The sequence below is a fragment of the Phascolarctos cinereus genome, unplaced genomic scaffold, assembly GCF_003287225.1.
Source record: "Phascolarctos cinereus isolate Bilbo 61053 unplaced genomic scaffold, phaCin_HiC Scaffold_1;HRSCAF=81, whole genome shotgun sequence".
Taxonomy (NCBI): Eukaryota; Metazoa; Chordata; class Mammalia; order Diprotodontia; family Phascolarctidae; genus Phascolarctos; species Phascolarctos cinereus.
The window spans coordinates 265,112,768-265,136,704 of NW_027555514.1; the positions used below are offsets into that span (position 1 = coordinate 265,112,768).

At 43.2% G+C, this 23,937-nt stretch overlaps 1 protein-coding gene across 1 annotated transcript in view; it reads right to left on the reverse strand.

The window, feature by feature from the left end:
• Window positions 1-536: 536 nt before the first annotated feature.
• The window catches only part of HAL (histidine ammonia-lyase), a 33,160-nt gene continuing 9,759 nt past the window's right edge, over window positions 537-23,937 (reverse strand). Inside the window, exons 10-20 of the mRNA XM_021006462.2 lie at window positions 22,817-22,864; window positions 21,741-21,888; window positions 18,656-18,751; window positions 18,487-18,545; window positions 15,116-15,196; window positions 10,144-10,209; window positions 9,890-10,055; window positions 7,424-7,558; window positions 4,804-4,912; window positions 4,511-4,580; window positions 537-1,656 (exon numbers count right to left, since the gene is read on the reverse strand). Of these exons, the coding sequence (XP_020862121.1) occupies window positions 1,495-1,656; window positions 4,511-4,580; window positions 4,804-4,912; window positions 7,424-7,558; window positions 9,890-10,055; window positions 10,144-10,209; window positions 15,116-15,196; window positions 18,487-18,545; window positions 18,656-18,751; window positions 21,741-21,888; window positions 22,817-22,864 (1,140 nt within the window). The 3' untranslated portion in view covers window positions 537-1,494. The remainder of the gene's footprint in view (window positions 1,657-4,510; window positions 4,581-4,803; window positions 4,913-7,423; window positions 7,559-9,889; window positions 10,056-10,143; window positions 10,210-15,115; window positions 15,197-18,486; window positions 18,546-18,655; window positions 18,752-21,740; window positions 21,889-22,816; window positions 22,865-23,937) is intronic.

Consider the following 23,937-nt stretch of genomic DNA (forward strand, 5'->3'; position numbering starts at 1 on the left):
GACATTGTCCAATGGGGACTGGCTCAAGAGTCAGAGGGTTCAAATACACTTCTGACGCTTTGACTTTGGGCAACACCCCAAGCCTCAGTATCCTCATCTGTAAGTCATCAAGCATTATTATGTGTCAGGCACTGTCCTAGGCACTGGGGATACAAATAGAAACAAAGAAAGACAGTCCCTGCCCTCCAGGAGCTTACATTCTAATGGGGGACAGGCCATACATAAAAGGAAACTAAGAATGGTAATGATACAAAAGGGAAGGGATTGGACTGGATGGCTTCCTCACAGGTCCCTTCCACCTCTAAATCTTTGATCTATGTCATTTTAAATTTCTGTTTCCTTTGGTGTCTTGAATACAGTGAGTGCTTAGTAAACAGAAAACATGCACGTGCAGGTGCACATTCATCCACGCGCACACCCCCCCCCAATACACACACACACACACACACACACACACACACACACACACACAAATGAGAATTCCAATCAGGTGGATAAGTTAGCTTTGCTATTGGTCAAAAAATGCATTCCTGTCCTTTGGGGGGAAAGATAATGTTATTTATTTTGTATGTTTCTTGTATTTATTGGTACATATATTGTATCCCTTCTTCAGAATGTAAGCTTCTTGAGAACAGGGACTGTTTTTGTATCCCCAGTGCCTAACACTGTCTGGAATATAGCTGGTGCTTACTAAATATTAACTGATTGATAAAGCTCAGTTATTTCAGACTTGAAGTCACTGTATATTTGCAAAGAACAGAAAATAGGGATCCACTTTCCACCCTTTGTTATTACTTAAGTTTTGAGTAGCAAACTCTCTCCCAATGTCAAGAATTAACTACTGAATTTTTCATAAGACCAGAATGTATTTGTGAAATTTACATCAAATCTATGAGACACAAAGTTAAGGAAAAACTGACCAAATATCCTGACAGCTTGAACAATGTAGGCAGACCAACAAAGTTTTTCCAATCCCTTTCCCATCTCACCCCTTCTCGAGGATGATTTTTTTTTTTGAGCTTAGTTTTCAGCCTGGTCTTCAAAACCACATGTCAACTTGTAGAGGGGTTGTGATTTTTAGGCAGTTACATGGTGCAGTGACTAAAATGATGGGCTTGGAGTCAAGAAGACCTGAATTCAAATTCTGCCTCAGACACTAGCTATGTGACTCTGGCCAAGTCTCTTAATTTCTCCATGCCTCAGTTTCCTCATCTGTAAAATAAGGGAGTTGGACTCAAGGGCTTTCCAGCTTTAAATCTATGATCCTAAGAGAGCTACATCAGAATAAGAAGTATCTAAAAAGGACAAAATCACTTATCCTTGAAAGACAGTGTCTATCTATAGTGATCAATCTAATTAGAAATTTCCCTGACTTTCATGTGTCTCTGAACCATATAGCCAGTCTGACAGAGAACAGATCAGATAGTTACGAGAGAGAGAGAGCATAGTGACGGTCTGTAATCTGCTTGATCCATGGTGAGAACCAGTGACCCCTTACAGATCTTCAGATTCAAGGTGATCATGCTTGTCATCCGTTTTCTTGCGAAGTGAGTCCAGTGAAAATGCAGTGGGAGAGACGGGCCTGGATTCTGGGAAGAGTTCTTGATTCTGCTCCATTCTGTACTTTTCAATATATGGCGCAGCAACTTCCCAAACCTGGGAGGGAAAGGAAAGACAAAGACAAAATCACAATGTTGAAAGGAACTTCATTTTATAAACTCTGTTGAAAGCCAACTACCTCCAGAGTTAGAAACTACACATGACAGGAAATTTAATAACTAATGGCTTATGGTTATCTTGAGTTTTTGTGTACCCATTTCACTTATAATATTCCCTATATTAATATCTCTTAAAACACAAGTCCAAAAGAATTTTAATGAAAAAAATAAACTTGAAAAGATTTAAATGTGTTTAAGATGTCATTCATTCATTCATTGAGCATTTATTAAGTATCTGCCATGTAGAAGATGCTGGGGAGGACAAGACAAAATAAAAGAAATAATCCTTGCCTTCAAAGAACTTACATTCTATTGTGAGAAGTCAAAAATTGTGCAGATAAGCAAGTGCAGGGGAAAGAGTACAAGTAATAAAAGGGGTTCAGAAAAGACTTCTTGAGGGGCAGTACCTAATTTGAGTCCTGAGAAAGCTACAGATCCTAAGAGGTGTAGGTGAGGAGGAATGTCAAGTTTGGGGAACAGCCAGCAGGCTGGTTTGCCTAGAGTGTAGGGGAGCCAAGCTGTGAAATGTCTGGCAGATGAAGCAGTTGGTGTCATCATAATGCACAGTGCTCTGAGTCTGGAGTCAGGAAGATCTGGGTTCAAATCTGAATCCAGACACTTACTAGCTGTGTGACCCTGGGTAAGTCATTTAACTTGCCTCAGTTTCCTAAACCATAAAATGGAGATAACAGTCATGTCTACCGCGCAGGGCTGATATGAGGATAAAAATGAGACAATGTTTATGAAGCACTTAGCATAGTGCTTAGCATATAGTAAGTGCTGTGGAAATGTTTATTCTCTTCCCTTCCCCTATCTGAAAACCTGAGTTTGAATCCTACCTCAGACACTCACAAGCTATGTGACCCTGGACAAGTCACCTAACTCTGGGCCTCAGTTTCCTCATAAGTAAAATGAGGGAGTTGGACTTGACGGTCTATATGATTCCTTTCAGCTCTAAATCTATAATTCTATGAATTCAATTAAATTTGAGAAACAGTTGTTAAATGTATATCACTGAGCTAGGTGGGCAGCTAGGAAGCGCAGTGGATAGCGTGCTGGGCCTGCAGTCAGGAGGACTTGAGTTCAAATACAGCTTTAGACACTTCCTAGCTGTGTAACCCTGGACAAGTCCTTTAACTGTGCCTTAGTTTCCTCATCTGTAAAATGAACTGAAGAAGGGAATGGCAAACCACTCCAGTATTCCTGCCAAGAAAACCCCAAACGGGGTCACAAAGAGTCAGACACAACTAAAATAACTCAGCAACAAACACATACATTTATCTTGTTTGTGTCTCACACCAATCCTGTGAGGAAGGTACTATTTTTGTCCCCATTTTACAGATGAGGAAAGTGAAGGTGAGCAAAGTTAAGTCTTGCCCAGAGTCCCAAAACTAGTGTCTGAGGAAGGATTTGAACCCAGGTCTTTCTGACTCCAAGTCCAATGCCTCGTCTGCTATGCCACCTCTTTTGTCCTTCCTTGGCTTTTCTGAATCGCTATCTATGGTTCATACAGATACAGAATAAATCCAAAATACTCATCTTTTGTTCATCCCCTTCTTCTTATGTCCTTTGAATAAAGGGCCATCCTTGGAGTCAGGAAGTGCTGGGTTCCAGTTCTATCCTCAGCATAAAATAGCTCTATCATAGGCAAATTACATAACCTCTCTAGTGGCTGAGGCAACTCCCTAAGACTATAAATTAGGGATGCCAGACTGGTGGCATCAAACTCAAATAGAAATGGATCCCTTTGGGCCGCGTATTGACTTAGAAAACTACAAATTAACATCATCTGTGTTGTGCTGTATTTTTGTTTATTTTGTGAAACATTTCCGAATCACATTTTAGTCTGGCTCAGCCAGTGTTTGACACCTCTGCCCTACACCAATGAAACCACCAGTCTGGACCAAAAAGTGCTTCGTACAGCTGTAGGCAACTGTCAGATTGGTGTGCTGCTTTACTTTAAAGAAAAACAGATTGAGTGAGGAAAGGCTGGACCCTCTCTCCATCTCATCCTCTCCCCATGGAGACTTGCTCTTTGCCTTGACTGAAAGGCATATAGAGTTGATGAGGCACCTACTTCACAGTAGCCCTGGGAGACTGTTAGTCTAAGTACTGCTACCAGCCCCTAACTTTCTGTATTTTATAGATGAGACAACTATGCTTAAGGGACTTACCCAAGGTCACCCAGCTAAGCAAAATGAGCTGGAGCTCATTCCCAGGTCTCCTGACTCCAAGCACAAGCGCCTCTCATGATCAATCCATGTTTAATGCACCAAAGCAGTAATTTACCCTATGGTTCCTTAGTGGTCAGGGAACGTTCATGCGGTCTCCAAATACACCTTAATCCCTTCCAGTCCATGCCTGGGAAGAATGTGGCAATGTCATCAGCAGTGGCGCCATTTTGCTTTCTTATAACGATTGAGACCAAGATGGTATAGTAGAAATTGTGCTGGATTTGAAGCCAGAGGTCCTGGGATCAAGTCACACCTAGCATGTGGGTAACCTTGGACAATCACTTTCCAAACCTGGGCCTCAATCTGTGAAATGAGGGAGAGGGCTAGAATAACATGACCTCCAAAGTCCCTTCCAGTTCTAAATTGTAAGTTCTAGATTACTTCTTGTTCTATTTCTAGTTCCAGTTCTAAGTTCTAGTCACTTCTTGACTAATCTAGACCTTAATTTCCTCTCTCATCTGCGAAACAAAGGAGTTGGCCTAGACGAGTTTGAAGGTCCCTTCCAGCTCTAAATCTATACTCTATGAACAATCGATATGACCCAACTGAAGGCCTTGCCTTTTGATCCACGAGCAGTCGATGAACTGCTTCAATGTCTGGAGCCATGAAACGGTCTTTTATCCAAGGCCTAGAGAGAAGAAAGACCAGGGTGTGTTAATCATCGATAAGAATAATAATAACAGCCATCACAGAATCGGGAGAGCACTTGAAGGTTTGCAAAGCACTGTACACATGTTATCTCATCTCCTCCTCACAGCAGCCTTGGGAGGAAGGTCAACCATTGGCCAAACATTAACCGCTGCCGTGCTTGGTGGTTTTCAACCTCCAGGAAAGTGTTTGTTTGACTTTACCTCACAACAGAGCGCACAAGGTCATAGACCTTCTCCAATGGAGTGGTTGTTTTCAGGGGGCGTAGAAACTCGATGCCCTGACAGGCGGCGAGGAGCTCAATGGCCAGCACTAGAGGACAAAATTATGGAAAGTGGGATGGAGGTTTTTATGAAGCTCAACTCAAGGATATACTAAGTTACATTTTCACAAAGCCTGAAGTCAGGGTTCATCATTAGTCAAGTGAAGTTGAGAAGTATTGATTAAGTGCCTATTATGTGCTTAAACCCTGTTTGCCTCAGTTTCCTCATTTGTCAAATAAGCTGCAGAAGGAAATAGAAAACCACTCTAGCATCTCTGCCAAGAAAACCCCAAATGGGGTCATGGAGAGTTGGATACAACTGAATAGCAACAATGTCCTTAAACCCTGTTTACCTCAGTTTCCTCATTTGTCAAATACGCTGCAGAAGGAAATAGCAAACCACTCCAGCATCTCTGCCAAGAAAACCCCAAATGGGGTCACCGAGAGTCAGGCAGGACTGAAAGGACTGAACAGCAAAACATGTGCCAGGCACATGAAGTCCTGGGGGTTCCAAGAAAAGGAAAACCAAGCTCTGCTCTCAAAAAACTCCCATACGAGTGGGGGAGATGGCATGCCTACAACTATACGCTAACAAGATATATGCAGAATAAAGGGGAGATAACCCCAGAGGGGAGGCACTAGCTTCAGGGGGACTCGTGAAAGGCTTCTTGTAGAAGGTGGACTTAAAGAAGCCAGGGAAGCTGGGCATTTCACGTTTCATCCATTTCGTTTGCCCAGCCTCCAGCTGTATGACTTGGTCCAAGTTATAACTCTCTGGGCTCCACCTGTAAAACAAGGCACCCTTAGCTCCAATGTGTGCTGCCTCCCATCCCTCTCCACTCATTAGACTGTGAGCCCTTTGAGGGCTGGGACTGTCCTTTTATTAATTGTACCCCTGGTGCTTAGCACAGTGCACAGCATACAGGAGGCTGTATAACAAACTTAATAAATGTCGATTAGATTAGATTTATTGGATTTGATGTTCTACATAGGATAATAGAGCTGAAAGGGACCTTGGAGATCATCATTCTGGTAAAACCCTTTAATTTTATAGATGCTGAAACCAAGATCCAGAGAAAAGGACTTGGGATCATAGAGTCCTAAGTCTGGAGTTGGAGAAGGGACTCCAGAAGCTATCTAGTTGAAACCACCACCCCCGCCATCCCGCCATTTTCCACACGAGCAAAGTAAGGCCCAGAGAGGGCAAAGGATTTGCTTGCAGACACCCAGACAGTAAACAAGCAAAGAGAAGATGGCTCTCAGTCTGTCTCAGAACAAAGTGGACCACACCTGCTCACTGTTTTAACCTCCATATTCCCACCAATTTATTGGCCACATCTAAACAATCTGAAAGACAGTGGACAGAGAGTTAGTTGGCCCTGAAGACCTGGGTTCCAGTTCTGCCTTTGTCCCATGCTGGCTGTATGACCTTGGGTGCTTTGGGCATCTCTCTGAGACTAAAAGTTGCAGAGAAGGAGCCAACCTGTCCTGGTAGAGGGAGTTTCTTTTCCTGGGAGTTCCTGACACCAATGGAATCATTGGTTTGGCCCCTATATCCCTGACTATACAGTCAGATAAAGTAAAGAGAATTGGGATAGTTACCTAGAAAGACCAAGAAGATCCCCAGTCCCACTCAGCGCTCACAGCTTCATTTCTCTGCATTTGTCCAATCTAACCAGTTTACCTGGAGTCACCGATCAAGTCTAACTAGGGATCACTTGGTTCTCTCTTTCACCAATAGTTTGGATGGAAGGAACACTGGATTAGGAGACAGGACCTCTGCCTCGAGCTAGGTCTATGACCTTGACGAGACACATGTAGTCTCTGAGCCACCCTCTCTTCCTCTGTGACATGAAGGTGTGGGATTGGCTGATCTTCAGGGGACATTACAGCTTTACAATGATCGTGGGATCTGACCTCACTGGAGCTATTTCCTTTTATTTGACAGGGAAAAGGGGGGAGGTTAAGAGGAGGATCATTCTATTCTGCATAGCTCAGGATTACTGGGGGTATCCGCTAGAGTTTAAGTGCCTTGTGAATATGAGGGCAGAGAGAGGTGGCATAGTTTCCAAAATCAATTGGGAGGGGCTGAAAAACTGGAGAATGATACTAAAATTAGGACCATATCCCAAACATTTCAAGAAAGTGCATTAAAATCACAAGAAGCTACGCTAGGTATGAAATCACAGAATCATAGCCTTCGAGCTGGAAGGAACTTAGAGGTCACTGAGCCCAGCCCTCTCATTTTATGCACCAATTAAAGGTTTACAGAGGAGTTCACAAATATTATCTCATGTAATCCTCACAGAAGCCCTGGGAAGCAGGTATTATTATTATTATTATTATTATTATTATTATTATTATTATTGTTATCCCCATTTTACAGATGAGGAAACTGAGGCTTAGAGAGGGACGTGACTTGTCCAGGGTCACACAATTAGAAAGAACCAGAAATGGGAATTTGAACCCAGATCCTCAGACTCTAAACCCAAGCCTCTTTTCACTTGGTAGAACAGTTTGTCGAATGAATCCTACAAAATCAGCAGCACGGCTTGCATTACCTTGTTCCACGTGTTCAATAACTCTGAGGGCTTTTCTCGCGGCCCAGCCTCCCATGGACACATGATCTTCTGTAGCGGCACTGGTCGAGAGAGAATCCACCGAGGAGGGGTGGCACAGGCCTTTATTCTCTGAAACTGTAAAAGCACAAGGTGAAAAAATTAGACACCATTCACCCTGAGTGCCAGGCCTGGAATCAGGAAGACCTGGGTTCAAATCTGGATTCAGATGCTTCCTAGCTGTGTGACCCTGGGCAACTCACATGACCCCATTTGCCTCAGTTTCCTCATCTGTAAAATGACCTGGACAAAGAAACGACAAACCACTCCAGTGTCTTTGCCAAGAAAACTCCAAATGGGGTCACGGGGCATCAGCCATGACTGAAAAGACTGAATAACACTGTGAAAAATGGAATGAAGAGCTGAGAGTTAAAGCCCTAGCCTCCTAGTATCTAGGTCATAATTCTGCCTTCAGACAAAAGCTCCCCTAAGATTTCAGTTTCTAGAACCAGAGTATCCATTGTTCAGGCATCGAAAAGTGGCAGAGAGGCCATTCTTGAAGTGGGTTCAAATCAGTAAGTGACCAGAGGGATGTGACTGGGAAAGGAGGGAGGGAAGACCTGAGCAAGGCTGAGAGCCTGAGAGGATTAGGAAGGAGGAAACAAGAGAATGAAGGGCAGAAAAAGGGGAACGAAGTTCACATGGTCCACATTTCTATGATAATAATAACAGCTAAAACATGTGTTATTATTATATTAATGATATTAACAGAAATAATATTAATATATTAGTTAATAAAATTAGATTGGTTGTTAATATTGTTATGGTAATTATTGTAATTTGAAACTATATTAATTGGTTAATAATATATTATTATATATTATATGTGTTATAACAGCTAACATGTTATTGTATTGATTATAGTACATATGTTATGATAATAGATCACACACAAATACATATATTTGTGTGTGAGCTATATGCATATGTATATATGTATATGTATGTATCTCCCTCTCTTGTGTTCTATTTATATATGTTATACATGATATAGAAATACATCATAATAGGTAATTTATATAAATATACAATATTATAACATAGATATAATAAAACATGATTTAATAAATAAAATATTGTATTATAATATATAATGAAATTTAGATACAAAATTTAGAGAAAGAGACAGGGAGAGAGAGCTTTAAAGCTTACAATACATTTTAAATATAGGATCTCAAAGCACCTGGAGCTTTACCAAGCATTCTGACCACATCAGGGAGTATTACAAATATTTGCACACTGCCTTGACCTTTTCCTTGTACTTATCACCTTACACCTCCTAACAGAGTTGTTTGTGTACACATAGCGCCCCCAGATTAGATCATAGATTTAGAGCTGAAAAAGAACCTGAGACATAATGGAATCCAACTCCCTCCATTTACAGAAGGGGAAACTGAGGCCCAGAGTGATGAACTGCCTTGCCCAGGGTTACATAGCTGATACAGGGAGGTTTGAACCCAGGTTTTCCTGACTCCCAACCTAGTGATGCATCCATTATATCACAGTGCCACTCTAAGTTTATAAGTTCCTTCAGAGGGGTCTGTGTTGTTTCCATCTCTGTGTCTCTCGCACAGCACCTTGAACACTGTCGATGCTTAATAAGTGCCTGCTGAATGGTTGAAGAACTCTCTAATAACTGGAGTTAGCCATCAGTGGAATGGACTGCCTCACAAGGTAGAGAGTTCCCTGTCACTGGAGGTGTTCAAGCGGAAGCTGGCTGGCCACTAGGCAGGGATATCACAAACCTTGAAGTCCTATATAAAAGTTAGCTGTTATTATGCAGCTAGGTGCCATGGTGGATGGAATGCTGGACCTAAACTCAGGAAGACCTGAGTTCAAATTCAGACACTTACTAGCTGAGTGGCCCTGGGCAAGTCACTTAACTTCTGCCTCAGTTTTCTCAACTGTAAAAAAGGGACCTCACAGGGTGTTTTTTTTTTAAGGCAATTGGGGCTAAGTGACTTGCCCAAGATCACACAGCTAGCAAGTGTCAAACATTTGGTCTAAGGCTGGATTTGAACTCAGGTCCTCCTGACTTCAGGGCCAGTGCTCTATCCACTGCACCACTTAGCTGCCCCTCTCAGAGGGCTGTTGTGGGGATCAAATGAGATAATATTTGTAAAGTGCTTAGCACAGTGTCTGGCAATGCAGCAAACACTTAATTAATGCCTGTTCCCTCCCCTCCCCTCCCCTCCCCTCTCCCCTCTCCTCTCCTCTCCCCTCCCCTCCCCCTCTCCTCCCCTCCCCTTCTGCTAACTGATCCTCAGACTTCACCATCCTGACCCTCCTTCCACCTCCAGACACACACGGGCTTGTCCAGCTCTTTCCCTAATGTGATCTGACAAGGGCAGAGACCCAGGGAAACAGCTCCTTTCCCATGTGGTGGCCCCAGAAGAGTAGAATTCTTACCCAGAGCCGCTGCTGTGCAGTGAGCAATCATGAACCCAGAATTCAGGCCCCCTTCAGCCACCAGGAACGCAGGCAACTCACTGAGTGACGGGTTGCACAGTCTTTCGATTCTCCGCTCACTGATGGCAGCGAGTTCATGGACACCTATGGCCAAGTAGTCTAGAGCCTAAGAAAATATCTCTGCTAAGTTATTTTGTCATTTTGTCTGCTCTTAATGACATTTCCTGGGGAAGAAAAGAATGCTCAAGACTTACTTTTGCTGGATATTCACCGTGGAAATTCCCTCCAGAAATGGTCTCTCCTCTTTTGGCAAAAACCATCTTTTTTTCAGGCAGGTCAAGGCTTGGATACAATAGTAGAGTAGACTTTGAAAAGTGGGCTTCCAGGCTCATTTGGAGAGGGAGAGGGAGAAATGTCCTTGGCTGGGCTCACGTGAGTGCAAGCAAGCAGGTACAATTCTTTCCATGAGCCGCCAAGGAGGCAGTTAGGCGGCACACTAGGCCTGGAGTCAGGAAGACCTGAGCTCAAACACGGCCTTACTAGCTTACTAGCTTTGTGGCCCTGAACAAGTCACTTTACTTCTTTTTTTTTGCCTCAATTGCTTCATCTGTAAAATGGGGATAATTATAGACTGTACCTCCCAGGGTTGTTGTGAAGTGCGAATGTTTTATATGTGTGCGCACACACATATGTACATGCATGTGTATGTATGTATATATCTATATGTGTATGTATACATACATGTGTGTGCATATAGGTATATGGATGTGTACATGTATGCATATGTACATGTGTGTATGTGAGTATAGATGCTAACAGTCACAAGTTGATACTATTTGCAAAATCCTCCATGCCTAATTTCATAACAAATGTAGAACAGTGATTCCTTTTCATATTACTTCTCCAGTGGGCACTGGGGAGAGAAATATCCAATTAGACACCAGTCAAAAGTATTCGAATCACTGGTAGAGCTGCCCTGCTCTAAAGGCCAGCCCACATCCATTTCCTAGGCAGGCGCCCTTGGGCCCTAAGGCCTTCTACATCCTTACTTGGGGTTTTTTGACTGAATCCAAATTTTACAGAACAAATGTGCCCTTAAGGCCGTAGGTTCCCCACCTCTGTCCTAGGCAGATGTAACAACTAAGATCTCACACATCCACTTTCCTTCAGTTCTGAGAAAAAAATTCCCTCTGTCAGACCAAGAATGGCTCCTTTCATGATATAATTGCCAGACCACTCACTTTCTCCTCAAGCCTAAAAATGCCAAGTCAAAGGGAGCATTCGATTTTTTCCTTTAATCCCCGGTCTCTCACGCAAAGCATCTATTGTGCAAAAGAATGTTCGCGGAATATTTAACGACCACCAAAAAGCCAGATTGAATAATTAGCTGTTTCTGCAACTCAGCGTCAAGTCCTTGGCATCATCAAACGGTTGAACATCAGAAAGGGGTGTGGTTTTATCCATGGGAGGCATCGCCGTTGGCTCTCCTACCATACCCTAAGGGCCACACTTCCTTACCATCTGACTTCCCGCTGAAACCTCCCCTCCATGTGTGGTCTGCCCCATCAGAATGAGAGCTCCTTGGGAAAGATTGTTCTTTTTTTCTAAATTTGTAACTCCAGTACAAAGCACAATGCTTTGTACATAGTAAAGGCTTAACTGATGTTTGTTTCATTCATTCATTCATTCATTCATTCATTCATTCATTCATTCATTCATGCAAATGTGCATTTGCACAGGCTACCCCCCTGCCTGGAATTCACATCTTTTTCATCTTGGCTTTTTTGGATCAGTAATCTTCTTCTAGGCCCTCGTTCAGGGGCTGCTTCCTCCTGGAAGGCTTCCCTTCTCTCACTCTCTGCCCTCCAATCATGAGAGCTCACTTCTTCTTCAAATTATTCCACATTTACTTGTCTGTGCATGTGCTATCTATAGATGCAAGCTATAGATAAGCCAGATTCCCCAGAGCAAGCTCCTGGTGGGAAGGAGTAATAAGCCAAAAAAATAGGGATCATTTGGGTCAGCATGAAAGATCGTGTGAACCTTGAGCTTGCTCTACCATAAACTGAGGAAGGGGAGAGGGCTGCCAACTGGTGAGAATCAGAGATGGCTTCATGGAGAAGGTGACTCCTGAGCTGAGCCTTGAAGGAAGACAAGGCAAAGACGCAGAGGAAGCTTTGCACATAGTTTGTATTTACTCATGTTTTCATGTTATTTACCCTTAATAGAATGTAAGCTCCTTGAGGGCAGGGTCTGTTTTGTTTTGGTCTTTGTAGCCAAAACAACCAGCACAGTTCTTGGCACACGGTGGATCCTTAATGGGATCACAGACCAAAGCTAGAAGGAGGCTCAGAGGTTACCTCATCTGATCCTTTAATTAGTCAATTAACATTTATTAAGTTCCTACCATGTAAGGCACAGTGGATAGAGCCCTGGACTCTGGGAGTAATAATAGCACCTATCCCCTAAGATTGTTGGAGGAGGATCTAATGAAGTAATAATTGTAAAGTGCTTAGCACATAGTAGGTGCTATATAAATGCTTATCTCCTTCTTCCCTTCCCCTAGTACATGTGGGACGATTGGGGCACAGAGACAGAAGTTCAATTGTCTTTCTTCCCAACACGACTACATTCTAAAATGGGAGCCAATTTGCACCCCTCTAGGTACAAAGCAGATACAAGACAAGACTGGGGCAACCACAGGGGAGGCTTCCTCTAGAAGGGGATGTTTGAGGTTAGTCCTGAAGGGAATCAGGGATTCCAAAAGGTAAGGTGCTGAGGAGGCATTTTGGGCAGGAGATGGAGGGTTGTATGTGAGTAACACTAAGAAGGCCATTTTTGGCAGGATGGGAGAATACTTGGAGGAGAGCCACTGGTACTGAGTTTGGACACGTAGATGGGGCCAGGTGGGACCAGAGTGTAAATGCCTCAAGGGCAGGGTCTGCTCCATTTTTCTTTGTCTCCCCAGGGCCTCACCCAATACCTGGCACATAGTAGGTATTTAATAAATGACTGTTGACTGACTGGTAGAGGTAGAGCTGGAAGAGAGTTATTAGGGCATAGGAAGAGAGTTGGGGGCTCCAGCCTAGCTTAATGACACATGGATATCTCCACGGGAATAATTTGTGCCAGTCATCCTCTGTATAAGTTAGCAATTCCAGCTGTGCAACCAAACAGGGCATTAAACATTCTCCTCCCTCCTCCTTATGAGGGAGGCCCTGGAAGCCCCAGGGAAGGAACATTATGGCAGAGCCTTTCAGGAGAACTCAGAAAAGTGCTGTCTGGCCCTCTGCTAACCTGGGCTGGGGGATAAACAGAGGATTTTAGTGCCTGGGGTGGCCTATCCTGCACTTTTTCATGAATGCTGAATTGAAAGCAAGAGTGAGAGACAGTGAGAGACAAAGAGACAGAGGCAGAGGGAGAGGGAGGGAGGGAAGAAGAAGAAGAAGGAGGAGAAGGAGAAGGAGGAGGAGGAGGAGGAAGGGAGAGAGAGAGAGAGAGAGAGAGAGAGAGAGAGAGAGAGAGAGAGAGAGAGAGAGAATATGAATATGGAGATTGGGCTACTCAGGGGACTAGTACTTTTCACAAAGCCTGCACTGTTTCCAAAAAAGATTTATGCCAATCTGACTTGTGACTGACAGTGTTAACTCTTGGGAACCTAAGCCACCACAGGACATTTTGCAGAATTTCTCTTGCAGTCCCCTTGTGTGTCCAAGATGAAAAATGGTCCCCAGAGAGGAAATTCTATGCCACTGAGGCAAGCAGAGTGCCCTTTTTGTGCGAGAATGGAAACTTCCTTGCCATTTTTCCATACAAGCTGAAAACCACTTACACTCTGAATCAGCTGAAGTTTGTTTCAGAAATCAAGCCTCAGGATAAAACATTAAGTGATTTAAAAAAAAATTCTAGCCACAGAAATCATGTTCAAAATTGGTACTAAAGGCCTTTTGTTAAATGCATCAGAGCATCCCTGGGGAAAAAAAATAAGACACATTAAATTAATTTGTTCCATGAGCAGGCAGCTGCAGACAGACTCTAGCCACTGTGCTCTCTCTCCTGCTCCAGTCTTCATTCTCGTGACCTGCTGATCCTGTATCGGTGAGTGTTGGGGCCATCAGTCAAGACACTCGAACAGAAGCAGGGAAGTGCTAAAGACATGTGGCCCTTTATTGTCAGCTCTCTATCAGCTGGCCCTCCCATCCTGCTGCTTGGCCCCACAAGGCTGAACTAGGAGCAGTGGGTGAAAATTGGAGGGATTCAGATTTTGGCTTGTTGCAAAATTTAATAACAATTAACTCCTTCCCAAGGGACGCTGGCTTGCCTTAGAAAGTAGTAGATTTCTGGGGCAGCTAGATGGCACAGTGGATAAAGCACTGGTCCTGGAGTCAGGAGGATGTGAGTTCAAATTTAACCTTAGACACGTACTGCTTGTGTGGCCCTGGACAAGTCACTTAACCCTGATTGCCTAAGAAAAAAAAAAAGGAGTAGGTCTCCTGTCTTCAGAGGTCTTCCAGAGAAGAATGAATGACCCCTTGTCAGGGCATGTTGTTGGAGGGGAGTAGGGTGCTATACTAGGTGGATAGATAGCTGGTCTCAGAGGCCCAAAGACCTGGGTTCAAATCTTGCCACTGACACATGCTGACAGTGTGACAGTGCCTCTTCACTATTCTCTCAGATGAAGTTTCAGAGAAGGTGCCCCCCGCCATGAGTGGTAGGAGCTTCCTCACCAGAGAGTTTCCTTTACTGATGAAACCTCCATCTTCTATAGAGAGGCACCATGTTATAGGAGGCACTGTGGTCTAATGGCCTCAGAACCCGCAAAATCTGGGTTCAAGTCCCATTTCCGATGACAAATACCAGTGCTACTACTACTACTACTACTACTACTACTACTACTATTACTGCAACAGTTAACATTTATATAGCTCCTGCTACATGCAGGCACTATGTGAAGCCTTTTACAAATACTATCACATCTCATCCTCACAACGGCCCTGTGAAGTAGGTGCTGTTATATTATCCCCATTTTACAGTTGAGGAAACTGAGGCAGGCACAGATTTAAGGGGCTTGCCCAGAGGCAAGACTTAAAGCCAGGTCCTCATGCCTCCAAGGCTGCCCCCTATCCGCTGGGCTGTGGTGCCTCTTTTATTTTAAGATACATCACTAGAGTATTAATTTTCCCCAGAGCCAAGACGCCCCAGAGCCAGTGAGCCATCAAAGGATACAGGGTTGTCCGTTGCACTGTTAATTTCTGTCATAATGATGTCCTTCACAAAGGCTATTGTGTCGTTGGCCACCCCATGGACCTAGAAGAAAGAAAACATGGAATTAGGACCAACCGGTTCAAATGGAACTTGGTCCCCTCTCAGAACCCCAGAATTCCTGAGGATATTTCAAAGCTCCCCCACCCCCAGTTCAATCATTAAGCACCTATTATGACTATATCCCATTGCTTGCCTTCTCAATGAGAGGGGTGGGGAGGGAGGGAGAGAATTTGGAACTAAATTTTAGAAATGAATGTTGAAAATTGTTTTTATGTGTTATTGGGGAAAAATAAAATACTAAATAAAAAATTAAATTAAAAAAAAATAAAGCACCTATTATGGACTCTGGGCTAGACACTGGAAATACAAAGGGGGGAAATGATCCAGTCCTTCAACTCAAGAGGCTAATGGTCTAAGAAGGGGGTTATGGCATAGGTACCAATAAGACTGAAATGAGGGAGAGGGTAGAGCCAGGCAAAGTGCTCCAGGAAAGTCTGAGCCCTTGCAATGAAGGCTAGCCAATGGAAATCATGACATAATTGCGATTTGAAAATAGTTCAATTTACTTCATAAATTCACATGGATCTTGTCATAGTACCACAACATAAACCATTGTTGAAGGTGGGGTCATCTTTGATCCCGCATCTAATACAAAAAGTATCTCATTACAAATGTGATCCTGCCTTCAGGGAAGTCCTCATGACTCTACTCTTATGACCATGCCATTCCCACGCTCAAAATCTGTTGGAGCTCCCTACTGCCTCTATATAAACTCCTCAGGATGACACTGGGAATCCTTCACAGTCTGGTCCCATCTAAATTTCCAGGCTTCTTACATGTTTTTCCTCTCTATGCGCTCCATGGTGGAGTCAAACTGGCCACTGGGTGTTCCCTAAACTTTGTATTCCATTTCCTCCCTCCACATTTTGGCCCATACTTTCCCCCTGAAATACACTCGCCATCTCCATTTTTAGAAATCTTGGCTTTCTTCCAGATTCAATAGATATGCCCACTCCAGGGGGAAACCTCTGCTAACCCTGCCCCTTAGCAGTCCTTCCCTCCTCAAATAATCACAGCTATCTGTTTATATGCCCAGTCTTTTCTAGTTATGTCTCTTCTCATAAGTGCTTAATCAATGTTTGTTCACTGACTGACTCTCCCAGTGGAATGTAAGCTCCTTGAGGGCAAAAATTCTCTTTCTCTCTTTCTCTCCCCCTCCCTTCTTTTCTAGTCCTTCCTTCCTCCCTTTCTTTCTCTTTCTTTCTTTCTTTCTCTCTTTCTTTCTCTCTTTCTTTCCTTCTTTCTCCCTCTTTCTTCCTTCCTTCTTCTTTTCCCTTCCTTCTTTCCTTTCTTTCTTTTTTCTTTCTTCCTCTTTTTCTTCATTTCTCTTTCTTTCTTTTGTTCTTTCTTTCTCCCTCCCTCCCTTTCCTTCTCCTTTTATTTCCTTCCTCCCTTTCTCTTTTTCTTTTTTTCTCTTTCTTCCTTTCTTCCTTATTTTCTTTTCTTCTTTCTTTCCCCCTCCCTCTCTTCCTTCCTTTCTCCCTTCCCTTCCTTCCTCTCTCCTTTTCTTTCTTTTTTCTTTCTCTCTTCCTCCTTCTTTCTTTTTTCTTTCTCTCTTCTTCCCTCTTTCTTCTCTCTGTCTCTGTCTTTCTCTCTCTCTGTCTCTGTCTCTCTCTCTCCACATGTGAAACCTAAGTCCTCTGGACTCCGAGGCCATCCCTGTATTCATTGTGCCACATTGCCTCTCTTCCTGACATTACACCAGGAAACATTCCTTACCAACCTGTATTTGCAAGACAATGGATTTCTGTAAAAATCCAATATCTCTACTTAATGGTGGAGTAGAAGTGACTTGGTCCCATCTTCTCAATCTACCCAGGAGTTTCTTAGCTAAACTGAATGTTGTTGGACTGCAAGGATTGCTTTCACAAAAGAAGGTGCCATCCCTGACTCTTTGCCCTTTAATCTATTTTGTGGTTTTATTCTGAAGAATAACTCTACCAATCAGATGGCATTAGTATGGAAATAATGCATCTGAATTTTAAAATGGAAAAGACCCGTCATTCTCTCCCAGACATTAAAAGATTCCATTCTCTTCCTGAGAGGATCCGTTACTTTCTCAATTAGTTGGGTCAGGTAGTCTTTTAATTAGTCTTAGTAAGGGTGTGAAAAATGAGTACCCAAAGTCATTAGAGCAAACCAACCAATGGGCCTGACCTGCAGAGGTGTTGAGTAAGGAAAAGGAAACATACCTTCACTGCATAAAATGAAAAATATGAGCAGGAAAAGTATTTAGGTTAAAAAACCCCCAATGTTACTAAAGTCAGAGGAAGGAGCAATTGCTTTTTTAAAGGCAGTCAAGAGATTCCAAATCATGCCCATGCAAAGACCAATCCAAAGACTTTGGGATTTTTTTTGCCCGGGGCTAGGGTTGAGGGTGTGGGGTGGGGGTTAAAGGCTTTTGCCAAATATCTGAAGAGCTGTCATTTGCAGAGGGCATTGAACTTGTTCTGCTGTGCCCCAGAGAACAGAACTAGAACGAGGGGTGATGAATGCAGTGAAAATAATGCTGGACTTGACATTATAGGATCTGGGTTTAAATCTTGCCTCTGATACCATCCCTGTGTGATTCTTGGCAAGTCACACTCCCTCTCTAGGACTCAGTTTCTTTATCCATAAAATGAGGCAGTTGGATTAGATGGCCTCTGAGGGCCCTTCCAAGTCTAAATCTATGTTTCTAGGCCTTGTAGACATCAAAAATCCATTCCACGATTCTTTGGCCTCTGAGAATAGGTTTTGTTGGCTCAGAGTGAGTGTAAATAGCAATTGTTTTCTGTTCTGGCCAGAAACGTCTCCCACTCTCAGATGAATTCTTTTGGGAAGGCAAACTAGGCCATCTTTTGTCTCAGTTTTAACCTAGCCTTAAATCACTGAATGGGTGTTGCCTCAGACAAACTGGGACCTAGGAAAGACCTTAGCTTAAAAAGGCCAGGGTCTTGATCTATGTCTTGCCACTGGACTCCGATGACTCCTGCCTCACTTAAATCCAATTCACTTGCAAGTCAAGATATCACCTTCCTGATGTCATCGGTCCTCTTTGAGAACGAAGGACAAACAACTACAATGACAATGACCGCTAAGGTCTTGTCAGCTACAGATCTATGATACTACGAAGTCACAAGGCATTAGGTTTCAACTTCCTAATAATTAGAGTCAGCCACACAAGAACAAGCCACAACAAAGGAAGGGTAAGGAGGAACCCATTACACAGTATTTCTCTTGCTTTTTCTTCCAATCACTCTCTTTCTCAAGTTTCCAGAAAATAGATTCACCTGTGGACAGCAGCGCATCGTGTAGGCATCCTGTACTCGGTCACAAAATCTGTGGCTTTCTGCGAGAGGGAAAGAGAGCGTGAGACAGAGGGAGGCGTATCCTGATACGTCGATATTCCTCCCTGCCTCCAACATGTAACCAGAGGTTTCCTCCCAGAGAATCTCCCACCTGCTATTTCCGAGGGGTGGTGATCAGAATCCAGGAGGGATCGAAACCGGAAGGCGACTTCTATTTGCCCACGGTGAGGACGCAGAGCGTGGATGTCTGGAATTAAAGAAGATAAAATACTCTGAGACCTTCGCCTTCCTTCAGAGTGAGGCTGTACTGGGTCAGACTCATTGACCTGCTATAGTGTAAAGAGCTCAGGAAGTGTGGATGGAAATCCTGGGGTCAGTCTAAGACCTGATGCTCAATAGCCCAGTGACTGTGGGCAAAGTGTCTGATATCTCTAAGCCTGGACTACCAAATGGGGATAATATAATATTTATATTTATAATATAAAAATATAATATAACATAACATAACATAATATAATACAACATATAAATAAACATAAAACACAACAGAATATTATATAATATAAAATATATACAATTCATAATATAAAATATAATATTTATAATCCTTTATAATTTATGTAATTTGTAAGTGCTATTATATTTATATTATACATACAATATATATGTATATATTATATAATGCATAAATATACAAATTATAATGGATATTATTATAAATTATTATATAATTTATGACATAAATTATAACCTAATTTATAATAATTTATAATTTATGATAATACTTATCACAAAGAAAGTGCTATTGTAACTACAAAGTGCCATATGAATGTGAGTGCTATTATTCATGATATTAGTATTAATTAAAATGATGCTCTCTGACATCTGCCCAGGGATGCTTTATGGGAAGGTGTGATAGTTTCCCTGAGATCCCAGATGAGGCTTCCTTACCCAGGGGTTCCCTATACCCATGAAATCACAGGTCTCTGGCTGTCCTCCATGACTGGTTGCTCATGTCCGCCTCTTGGCTTCCCTGGCTGCTTCCAGGACCCACCTACAATCCCATCTTCCACTGGAAGTCTTTCTTAATCTTTCTTAATTCTAGTACTCTGTTTGTCATTTTCTATTTATCCTGTATATAGCTTTTTGGGTACATATTTGTTATCTTCCCCATTAGATTTTAAGCTCCTTGAGGTCAAGGACTGTCTTTTGTCTCTTTTTGCATCTCTATCACTTAGCATAGTGCCAGGCACTTAACAAGTGTTTATTGATTGACTAACTGACTATGCCTGTCTGTACAAACATGTCTGGCAAAAACACAAGAGTAAGATTTAAGGATGCCCATCACCAGTCCCCCTCACTTTAGTCCCCATCTTAATTCTGTTTCCAAGAGAAGCAGCCGTAAAAGTGACAGTCCAAGCAAGCCGAGCTTGCCCTGAATTATAGCTTGACTCTGTGCTGTCCAAGACAGACAGGGACAGCATTGTTTTGTACTTGAAGGTGCCATCATTTTCTCAGTCAACCAATATCACAGCCTAGGGGTCATCCTGAGCTCAGTCCTCCTCACTGCACATGTCCAGTTGATGGCTGAAATCTTTTCAGTTCTGCTTCTCTGTTTCTCACATTCACTACTCACAGGAGCATCTCTCATACCCACACCCTTTTCTCCATGCACCGGACTAGTTCAGGCTTCATCACTTCTTGCCTAGCTGATTGCAGCAATCTCTCAGTGGCTTTCCTGCCTCTAGCCTCTCCCTTCTCTAGTCCACCTTTCACACGGATGCCATATTAATATTCCTAAGGCACAGGTCTGCCCCTGCCATTCCCTGGTCAAGAAATGCAAGCAGCCCCTATTGCTTAAGGATAAAATACAAAGTCCTCTGTCTAGCTCCAGGGCATCATCCCAGGCCCACACCTCCAGACCTTAATTTAGCAGAGGGTGTCCCCATGCTTTGCCTTGTCAGCCCTGCCTCTTGGAATCCTGGAGGCTCAGCTCAAGGGCCATTTCTAAGAAGAGGTTTCTGGACGGGCTGTCTCCTAGGTCTGGGATGCACATCTTTCTCATCTAAGGATTTTCTTAGAATCCCAAGCTTTCTTCATAACCAGGCACAAACTCCTCTTAAATGAAGATTATCCTCCTTACACACACACACACACACACACACACACACACACACACACACACACATCACCTTGTGCTTACTTCAAAAACACTTTATATATCCATAAGAGCTTATATCTTGTTTCTTTTCAGACTATAAACTCCTTGACTTTTTCCATGTTTGTCTTTGTATCCCTAGCATCCAGCACAGTGCCAGGTACACAGCAGGTGTTTACTAAATGCTTGTTGATTAATCAATCGATTGATGCTGTATTCCCCCAGAAGAATATAAGCTCCTTGAGGGCAGGCACAATTTTGGTTTTTGCCCTGGTACACTCTGCCCCTTAGCACAATACCTTGTACACAGTGGACACTTAATAAAAGCTTGTTGAAATGAATGCTGGGAAGGACAAAAGGAGATGCCTTTTCCTGACGTTTCAAGTCCAGGCTAAGCAAATTCCAGCCCCCTCTGGACACACTGATCACAAGCAGGCCAGCTAAGGAGGAATGCTGGAGGGGATGGAATTCCGCAAGGGGATCGTTGGCCATTCCATCTGTGCTCTTCTCTTTTCCATACGGAGGATGGAACCTGATCTAATCAAACCATAAATGTTAACCTCTTCACGAGACTAACAAATCTCCCTGTTTTTGTACTGACTGTATAAAGTCATGCTTCCTTTCACCTTCCTTTCTTCTTTTTTGCACGGCAGTCAGGGTTAAGTGACTTGCCCAGGGTCACACAGCTAGTACGTGTCAAGTGTTTGAGACCAGATTTGAACCCAGGTCCTCCTGATTCCAGGGCCTGCGCTTCACCTTTCTTAAATTCGTCAAGCAGAAGGATCATAGGCTTATAGCTCCAGGGCTAGAACGGAATCTAGGACTCAGTCATTTTACAGATGAGGAAACTGAGGCCTAAAGTGACTTGGCCATGGTCACATGGGTAGTAAGATGGCAGTGCCGGTTCCCCTTGTGCTAGTCTGGGGACTTGATGACAAAACAAATCCATATTTACCCCGAACATCCCCTTCACGATTTGAGAGACATTGGTCCCAACGCTTTCTCCACCACTAATCCCTGAATCGTACAGTTCCTGTTGGCTGGCCCAGGCCCAAGAGAAGGCAGCACGGATACTGACCTGTATCGAAGGCTTTGGTGGTGCCCTTCAGCACTTCCAAGGTCAAAGCAGCCACGATATCAGCTTGTCTCGCGATGGCACTCGCTCTTTCAACTGCTTCGCAGCCCAGGGATGTGATCATTTGGGTCCCATTGATGAGAGCCAGACCCTTGAGAGAGAGACACGCAGGGACCCAACTGCTCTAAGCAGGGTGGTATATAGTGAAGCGCACCCAAAGTTGGAATTGGAAGGCCCTGGGTTCAAATCCTGATTCATTTTCTGCCTGTGTACTTTGGGCAAGCTAAATAACCTCCTTGGTTGGACTAGATGACTGCCAAGATCCTTCAGGATTCTGAGTCAACGTTCACTTTATTTCATCTATTTTTCTACTAGATTCTTTATCTTTGACTCAGCATAGAGCTGTCAACTTATTATTACAATTTTTTGGTCAATTAGTCATATCCAACTCTTTGTGACCCCATTTGGGGTTTTCTTGGCAAAGAGATTGGAGTCGTTTCCCATTTCCTTCTCCAGCTCATTTTACAGATAAGAAAACTGAGGCAAACAGGGTTAAGTGACTTGCCCAGGGTCACACAGCTAGTAAGTGTCTGAGGCTACATTCAAACTTGGGAAAATAAGTCTTCTCAACTCCCGGGCTAATGCTCTAGCCACTGTGGCCCTTAGTTGCCTGTACCTGTCAAAATACCTGCACTGAAATCCCAACTCTAATCCTTCCTAGTTGGGTGCCTTTCGTCATATCATTTAATGTTTTGGTCTCAGTTTACTTATCTGTAAAGTGAGGAGACTGGATTCGATTTTCTTTGAGGTCCTTCCTAGCTCTAGATCAATGACTCCCAAGACCTTGGTTTGAGTGCGGACCCTGATACTTAGTAGGTGAAAGACCAAGGCAGCAGCTAGCTAGCATTGATGGTGTGTGTCAAAGTTTGCAAAGCGCTTTACAGATATTGCTTCATTTTATTCGCACAACCATCCTGGGAGCTATCATTATTCCCATGTTAGAAATGAGTGTGACAGGGGTAGGAGGTGGGGTTAAAAACTGCTAGTTTTCTCCAAGCGGTGCCTCTGATATACATTACCTCTTTTGGCTTCAAAGTCACTGGTTTCAATCCATGGGCTTCTAGGACCTGCAGAGTGAATGACAAGACATGAGGGGATTTCAGAAATGAATAACAGCCTGATTCCATATCCGTGTTTACGCTGGTAAAGGCTTCTTCAGGTGTCAGGGCAGCTATGTGTGTTGGCGTCTCTGGCTCCAGCCTTACCCCTTCTCCGACCCATCCTTCCTTTTTTTGTTGTTGTTCAGTTGTTTTCAGTTGTGTCCAACTCTTCATGACCCCCTTTGGGGTTTTCTTGGCAAAGATCCTGGTGTGGTTTGCCATTTCCTTCCCCAGCTCATTTTACAGATGAGGAAACTGAGGCAAACAGGGTGAAGTAACTTGCCCAGGGTCACCCAGCTAGTGTCTGATGCCAGATTTGAACTCATGAAGAGGAATCTTCCTGATTCCAAGCCCAGTACTCTATACACAGCACCACCTATAAATGTTTGTTGACTGGCTAACTCTGCACCTCACAGCACAAAATACCAAAGCCATAACTAAAACTTTTTCTGCCTGGGCCAAGCGTCACAAAATATACCCACAAATCAACTCTTAAATATAAATCAAGTTAAGAAAACAGAGAAAAAGACTCTGGAATACAATGAGGCTGATTAACTGAGGGGGAGATGCTGACTTGACCACAATGAAACTGGTATTTAGTAGCTTCCCATTTTATCTAATTATTACTTCACTTTTCAGTTTGGAGTTTAGTTGTTTCAGTGCGATGTTGAAGGTCCTATGACCACTCTGTCATTTTCAGCACCTTGGACCAAAGGTCTGATCACCTAGCCCTAGTTATGGTTCTATTGAGCACAGTGCCTGGCATAAAGCAGGTATCCAAAGAATACTAGCTGATTGTGGAACATAGGACGGTGAGTGTCATATCAAAAGAGGTCCCAGACAAAGAAGAAACCCCAAACCCTTCCCCTTAAGTGGGGAACGTGAGTGAGAACAGCACAAGGCTACAAAATAAGGTGTTGTGGGAAGGAATGAATTGAGTTTATTCAGTGCTAAAACTAAAAAGCTCACCCAGGGAACATGATAGCTATCTTCAAGTATCTGAATACTTATATGGAAAAGGCATTAGCAATTTTTTTTTT